At 46.3% G+C, this 7,877-nt stretch overlaps 3 protein-coding genes across 3 annotated transcripts; 2 read left to right on the top strand and 1 right to left on the bottom strand.

Annotated features, from left to right (window-relative positions):
- Nucleotides 1-115: 115 nt before the first annotated feature.
- EPUS_09445 (uncharacterized protein) lies at nucleotides 116-2,664 on the top strand (the record flags this gene model as incomplete). The annotated part of the gene is made up of 2 exons (XM_007807511.1): nucleotides 116-241; nucleotides 295-2,664. 2 exons carry the CDS (start codon nucleotides 116-118, stop codon nucleotides 2,662-2,664), a joined length of 2,496 nt encoding a protein of 831 aa, XP_007805702.1.
- A 239-nt stretch (nucleotides 2,665-2,903) lies between these two features.
- EPUS_09444 (uncharacterized protein) lies at nucleotides 2,904-3,739 on the bottom strand (the record flags this gene model as incomplete). Its single annotated transcript, XM_007807510.1, has 3 exons — nucleotides 2,904-3,053; nucleotides 3,115-3,521; nucleotides 3,583-3,739. 3 exons carry the CDS (start codon nucleotides 3,737-3,739, stop codon nucleotides 2,904-2,906), a joined length of 714 nt encoding a protein of 237 aa, XP_007805701.1.
- Nucleotides 3,740-5,148: 1,409 nt separating this feature from the next.
- On the top strand, nucleotides 5,149-5,742 carry EPUS_09443 (uncharacterized protein; the record flags this gene model as incomplete). Its single annotated transcript, XM_007807509.1, has 1 exon — nucleotides 5,149-5,742. The coding sequence occupies one exon, from the start codon at nucleotides 5,149-5,151 to the stop codon at nucleotides 5,740-5,742; it is 594 nt and encodes a 197-aa protein (XP_007805700.1).
- Nucleotides 5,743-7,877: the final 2,135 nt, after the last annotated feature.

The following is a 7,877-nucleotide window of genomic DNA, read 5'->3' as shown; positions in this document are numbered from 1 at the left end:
AATTGCAACACTTTTGGGACGCACAATACTTCAACTGCACCCAAATAATGATTTAACAGGCTCCTCTGTTTTTCTGCTAGTCGCAACTTGACGAGTCTACCAGCAAGAAAATGCGATGCCCCCTTCACTGAGGTCTAGAGGCCCTCTGTGTCATTACTGCAATCGCTGGTCGAACAGTAAACATAAGGGTAGCCGTCATTTTCGGTGCGAGAATTGTCTAGCTGAGAACTTTCTGGATGAGGTGCGTACTATCATTGAACCACTCCGAGTTTAATGCTGACTTTGCGCATGTAGCATGGCGGAGTCCTTGATGTTCCGCCAGAGGAGATCTCATCCCCTCAGCCATTAACACGGCCCTTCGCGAAAGTCTTGCCCAGCGATCAACGCGTCGATGTAACCGCCACGTTCTGCTCGACCTGCCTCAAGAATCAGCACATTCTGACCGAGACTCTTGCCAACTATCTCCCTCCACCTGAAGATCCAACCTACGATCAGTATGAAGCTTCCTATCCCGAGTTTCGACGAAGACTTGAAGGACGATATCCTCCCCTTTGCGTGCGTTGTGAACCAGAAGCACGTCGGCGGATTCAGCAAGCAGGTTATACAGCAAAGTCCGATCACTTAAGACGCCTAATGGAACGCTCTCGGGTTAGAAGAATCCACAGCCAATGGGGTTGGAGGAGCTTGGTCGTGACTTTAGGTGGATGTTTTTTCTGGATGAGCATTTTGGGACAGCTGGCTTGGAACCTTATCAGCATCTTGGAAGATCCAAAACCGAACAGCCTTCAGACAACGCCGAGGACGGTCTTTACGTCGCTCCATTGTGCTGCTCAACTCTTCACAGACTTGAAGCCACAATCAGGATGTGCCGCAGCATTCGCTCCGCTTAGCTTCAGTGCCATCGTACTTGGGTTCCTGTCTAGCTGGTGGAATCCGAGATGGCGGCATAAACTGCAAGGGCAAGAAGGACGACTGGTTGGACTACAAGAATACTACAGGATGAATACTGTGGTGCTATTAGCAAGACTTGGCTTCTGGACCTGGGCACGGTGTTCTACCGCACTCTCTTCGACACATCACGGCCAGCAGGTCATTCATTCCGTCGTGATGTTTATGACCCTGGTTTTCACAATCTACGCCATGACGAGAGTGAATATCGATACAACTCCATTGGTATCCTGGCAAGACAGTTCGGTACAACTGTTATCCCAAGAACAAAGTGATTCTTCTGTTGCCTCTGCCATTGCGCATCCTCCATTTCCCGCACGTCTCAATCGACCAGAAGCATCACATGCGCAGTCGTTTCCAATAGGTAGCCTGGCACAAGAGCCAAAACGTCAGATCTGGCAAGCACCTACTCCTCCGCCAGATGACGCTGATCTAATGGAATGGGAGCCATCGCAAAGTTTCCAGCCGAATCCTCGCCGCCCAAAAGTCGACGCTCCTCCTGGTCCATCACCCTTTCATGGAGCTTTGCCTGCCATCCCGACCAATAGGTTGCTTCATCCTCAGCCACGGAGGCAGCCTGCCCAGAAAGAAGCTATTGGTCTCCCACCAGGCTTTTTCGATAAAAGAGATCGTCTCAAGGAGACGGAGCGGCCTGCATCCCTACCGGCAATGGCTCAACCTAAGTTTTTTTCACAAGGAGATCGCGAGGCTGACACTGGTCTCGAGAACATTTTCGACGCTGTTTTCTCCTTACGCGATGCACCCCTCTTCCCAAGAGCGTCCACCGAACAAGATGTACCAGCGCAAGCGGACCAACAGTACCAGCACCCGTTTGATACTCCTCTCAGCGCTCCAGATAGGCCGTCGTACACCTCGATGAGGTTGAATGCTATCCACATGGCAAAGCTGGCTGTCTTTGCTACAAGTTTCGTTGTCTTGTATGCTCCTCGGCAGCTTCAACTAGACTTGCCTTTTCTGGAGCTTGGTGTTATTTGCATTGCAGGCTCAGCAGCTTTGTGGCTATCGCTTCTAGCGAGTAGAAGATCATCTTCTTCACTAGATGGAAGCGATCTCATTTGGTCTGCAGCGTCAGCTCTCATTGCAGCATTTGTCGTATTTCAACAATGGAACATCCCCAAAGAAGGACTTGAGCAAAGCGGTGATCGAGTGGCAATGATGTTCTTGTTTGTCTGCAGTTGCTGGGAGATGTCTCGGATCTTTGACTGGAAACCAATGAAGTCGACCCGAAATCCCCGTGAACTTCAGCAACCGAGCCTGCAGCACGAGGTTGAACCGTGGCATCCCGCAGCTCCCACTTCCGGGTTCCAGCCGCAGAGTCCACTTTCAAATGAGGAGAATCGGCAGTCATCAGTGTCTGAAACTCAGTCTTCGGTGTTGCAGGATGCTAGTTGGCAACCTAAACCATTTTCCCCTTTCAGACCTACACCATCCTTGCAAGCAACAGAACAAAGACCTCTTTTCAGAAGCAGAAGCGACAGCGCAGACTCGGCAATATCTCAAAGCTCAACAACCACCACCGATACGGCTACCACAGCAGGATGGAAGACCCCGAATTTTCGAGCGCAGCATTCCATTGGCAATTTAGAGCAGAGCCCAGGCTTCAATCTCCGAAGCCTAGTACTAGAAGACAGAGTATCGACGCCGAGCAGGCGAGAGCAAAAAAGTTTCGGAACAAGGAACCGGAGCAGATTTTAATCGAGATCCTTGCATGAGTATGCTCGCCCACTTTATTGGCCATGACGTGGCTTTACATTACAATGCAGCTTTTAATGGAGTCGGGCAGTTGTGGACAGGGACTTTGGGGAGAGATGAGCACACCATATACAACGGCATAGGGTGGATTTGGGTATACGATGTTAACTGAGTCCAAGAATAGAGAAATGCAGGGCACGACCATCCGTCTGCCGTGCCTTTCATCTTTGCCTACTTTCCATTCACGTAAGCTTTTGTTTGATGAAGAATGATCGCAGATGCGATAGTTGCCAGGCACATGTAAGGCCCAGCACACCCAGTTGCACCAGAGTCCACCTAACGATCTTTGCGTTCGTGGCTTCACTCTGGTCTCGAAATTCAGCCTCACGCTCCTGCTCGGTCATAAGATTAGCCAATGTCTTGTCTTCAGCGTTGTTCACCCTAGAAACCTACCCTTTGAAAAACCTGCTCCCTCCTGATGTCCTGCAACCTAGCATTCAAATCCTTGACTTTGCCGACTATGCTCTCAATCTTATCCTTATCATCGCTTTCGATCGTGCTCGATGCACCGATGGCTAGATCCAAATACATCCTCACACCCCCAAGCACGCCTTGTCCACTGCTGAACCAACCCCCAACACTGACAGCTGCTGAACCTGAAGGCGTGAAGCATATCCGATGTAGACCGCTATCGGCGGCTGTGAACATAAACTTAGACCAATTGGCCGATGAAGTTGTAGTCTGCTTTACAACGCGATGATCGTTGTCAAATGTCTCATCGACCGTGACGAGGATTTGGAGGTCGGAGGTCGGTATGAATGCTTCTGTCGCGGAATTGAATGCTTCGGCTTTATATGAACCTATCAACTAGTCAGCAGACCGCATTATATGGAAGCGAGTCGAGTGGATAGCTATCCCTACCAACAACTAAGGTGTCTTTCGGGAGTTCCTCGTAAAAGCATCTTTGGGCAGTACCGTCCATGTAGAAGTACAGGGCTCTCACAGGTGAGAGAAGCAGGGCAAACAGGAGCACCAAACGCAGCCATGACAGGCTTTCTGCAGACCTTAGGGTGGACATCTTGTTCAGCTGTGCCTCGTTGGGGTTTGATTTCTATCAACCACCATGTATTGCGATCAGGAGAGTTGAAGCCGGGAAAACTTGCTCCTTACGCTGGCCTCGGCTAGACTGGACCAGATCCACGCTCTGGAGTACCACTCTATTTTGGAACTCGACTGAAATACTCCGTACCTTGTTGGTGATTGACTTGAGATTCTCACGCTCAGAAGGAAAAATACGCCATGTCGTTTGGTGCACCTGGAGGACGAGCTCTCAACATCAAGCCCACCCCGTATGCTCACCCCTTACCTATTACCAATCCGCGGCTCCTTGTTCAGAATTGACATCAATTGAAACTAGGCCAGAACGAGGGTCCTTCCCTCTCGACCATGACGCTGAATGCAAGCACCTCATATCCTCCTATCTGCGATGTTTGAAGAAGCCTCGACACTCCTCAGACAGTGGAAAGATACAAGCAGGTATCAATGATGAAGAATGCCGACTTATTGCCAAGGACTATCTCCAGTGCAGGATGGACAAGAATCTGATGGCGAAGGATGAGATGAAGAACCTAGGATTGGAATTTCCATCACTACCAAGAGGGGAAAACGCGAGGGAGGCAGAATCTACACGAATAAGTGAAGCAGATACATAAATTACGAATCTCTTTGATGCAATATTTCAGCGGTCCCACTCGAGGTCATGGCAAAACAAAGCCCGGCAACCTTATTTTGGACAACAGTCCGAATATGCTGCAGAGCGACGATCACTTCTTCAGCCGCACAATGGTTGTGTAGACAGAGTCACATTTCCTGACCACGCTTCTCGGACGGAGATAGTCTGGCCAGCGTGTAGGTGATGAAGATGACATATGCCAGAAGAAGCCCTGGAAATGAGGATGGGTCTTCCGCAGTCTGACGAATCCATGCTGAAAGGCGGCGCCTTTACGAATGGACACTTTTCTTTGCTATTGAAGTGCGGGTCATCTGGAATGCGCCTATGATGATATTGCACTTTCTCGAATTTTCAGATGTTTCTGAACTGGGGGCAGGTTTGGGTTACACCTACCGACAGGGCTAATGATCAGGTATGAATGAATCTGATCTCTCTAGAAGGGGTTTACCAGCAGTCTGACATGTGAATCACAGAGAGTCCACCTGGTCGTTCACGCCGCTTTTACGGATTGATGTTGGGCATGTCAGATTTCGCAACTCTAGTGCACAGCACACAAAGATAAGCCAAAGCCTTTGTTGTATCTATGTTCCGTAGATAATCCATTGTCCTTTGTTACCCTAAATGATTTCTTCTTTACTTGTTGGATCATCTGCCGCCCTTGTGTTTATGATTCCAACTACATCTACCAAACCTAGGGTTGATCAATTGAAAGAAGAACCAGCACTGCTTCGGCACAAGCAACGAAGGCGTCCAGAATGATACGAAGCCTCCCGCGCCACTCGACATGTCACCACAGTATTCAACAGGATGATCCCCGCCGCGGTCCTACTCGGCCCGTATGCTTTGCCTGTTTTCAACTCATAAAGGATCAGGCTGTCATCTCCATTGAGCGGCGACTGTTCTCAGCAATCTCTCAAGGCGACTTCTCCACTACAGAACGTTACTACACAGCGCTTGAACTGGCCTTCGCAACAGGTCGCTTCGAAGCGCTCGAACTCGCGTTATGGACTATGGCCCGTGACTGCGTTTTCGCTCATCCAATGCTCTTCATGGTCGTGGATATCGAATTTCTTGTCGTATCAACAATGCGAATGTTGCTCGATGAATCGATGTTTGAGTATACAGAGGAGGACGCTAGAGCTTTTGCGGAGGGCAGGGCCCTCACCCTTGAGATGGAGGCTACCTCTCTGAACGCACACAGGCGCCAAAGTACGGCATCTGACTCGGGTTCTATCCAGCTGCAGCTTTCTGACGGCACTCCAGACAACAATGACCTGGAGGTAAACAACTTGGTCGCTGACCTTGGAACAATGTCTGTCGATGAGGACAACACAGCGTGGTCAGGCTGACCCAGAAATGCGCGACGGAGCTAAGATATCTGGCGTCACCACCAGCGCGAACCACAAGTTTGCACATTGGGTCAAATCCAGTAGAAGGACATGGTCGTGCAGGAAAGTGTATGACACGGTAACTGCTGCATCAGTTTTTTTCCCTATCTTCGGTGAGTGTCATTTTTTTTTCTTGATCCAGCAATTGTCTACGTTCAAATTATTCATAGAGCCATTCCCACTGTAGTGTATCATTTGCACTCATTCTACTCCATACACCATCATGAGATCTGTATTTAGCTGAAGCTGCTCACATCGCTTGTATTATGTTATAGTAGGACAGAGCATGTGACTACGCTGAATTTGGTCTTTTGGTGCTGACGATCTATGTACTGACACTAAGTTCGAAATGACAGCGCTTCCAACATGAAAATTATCCTCTCTCTCTATTTCTTGCAAGCCAATTTCCCTCCAACTTCGGCTTTGCAGCCTTTGGCACAAACCTTCAAGTCCGCTGGTCAGTCACGTTTGCACGTCTCTGGCAAAGTAAAATCGTTTTCATGTAAACGAAGGAACCATTTTGGCAGGCACCAGAATTGATACTCCGGCTTCATCTGGCAACGGATCAGATAAAACAATTTTGGCCACCACTTTCCACATTTTGCTCTGTAGGCTGTTCTAGCGCATGCACTCTTCCGGTTCATACCGATCCATTAGTATTGGGATATGGCCCGTCGTTTCGAAATACAAGGCTTATGCTGTCGACTGATCGAGAAGTGGATTTATCATATGAGGTTCGAGACTTATTTACAAATTAATCATAGCATTATTTCTTTAAATAAAAATACAAGAAATAAATTAACGTGGTTCATAATCGTCCCGCGCATACAATCGTCCCGCGCATACAATCGTCCCGCGCATACAATCGTCCCGCGCATACAATCGTCCCGCGCATACAATCGTCCCGCGCATACAATCGTCCCGCGCATACAATCGTCCCGCGCATACAATCGTCCCGCGCATACAATCGTCCCGCGCATACAATCGTCCCGCGCATACAATCGTCCCGCGCATACAATCGTCCCGCGCATACAATCGTCCCGCGCATACAATCGTCCCGCGCATACAATCGTCCCGCGCATACAATCGTCCCGCGCATACAATCGTCCCGCGCATCTTTCTCTTACATCACAACCTTCTGACCATCGTACGCAGCCACAACACAGGAAAATCATTCATTCTCTATGTCACTATCTTCCTCAGATGTCTCTTCAACCTCCTGACAGGTTCATACATTGTGGTTAGGCTTGCCGCATCTTCCACATCGCTGTAAGCCTGACGACTCAGCCTGCACGATACCTCCTTCTACTGACCTTCCACTTGATCGTTGTTGTACAGTCGCTCTCTGCTTAATTAAACTACCTGCATCCTCTATAGTAAGTACACCTCTAGCTTGTATATGTGTCTCTTTAGCCCTCTAACGCTTTATAAGGGCCTGATTAGCCTTACAAAGCGTATAAACCTCTTTATACAAAAGAGTTATTTAATAAGTAATCAGCTTTATATCCTTTGCTAATTGCTTAATAGTTAAAAAAACACTACTTAAAGAGCTTCCTTAATATCTAATAATCTAATTTTGTATATATTCTAATTATAAAATAGTATTATTAGAATTATATAATATCTAAGAGACTTATAAGTTAGCTTAAAAAAAAAGAAGTCTAATTAATATTAGTATTTATAACTTAATATTAAGCTTAAATAAAATAACTTAAGAGTTATATAATATAAGACTAATACTTTAAAAGCTAGCCTTAATATTTTTAATTATTATTATATTAAAATAAGTAACTTTAAAAGTAATAAGAAACTTAATCTTAATAATATAATTAATATAAGCTTTAATAAAATCTTTAAGTTCTTTATTATATAATTATTTTAAAATACTAAAATAACTAATATCTAATAATTAAATAAGATAAGAAGAATATATAAAAAGATAAAGAGTAATAATATTCTTTTCTTTATAGAATTCTTTAAACTAAATAAATAAATAACTCTTATAATTATTTAAAATAATTATTTAATATATATTCTTTTATTATATAAAAATATATTTATTAAAGTATTTAATTTAATCTAAATAGCCTTAGCCC

This window comes from Endocarpon pusillum, assembly GCF_000464535.1.
Source record: "Endocarpon pusillum Z07020 unplaced genomic scaffold scaffold7033, whole genome shotgun sequence".
Lineage (NCBI taxonomy): Eukaryota > Fungi > Ascomycota > Eurotiomycetes > Verrucariales > Verrucariaceae > Endocarpon > Endocarpon pusillum.
This window is presented reverse-complemented; position numbering and strand designations above follow the sequence as displayed.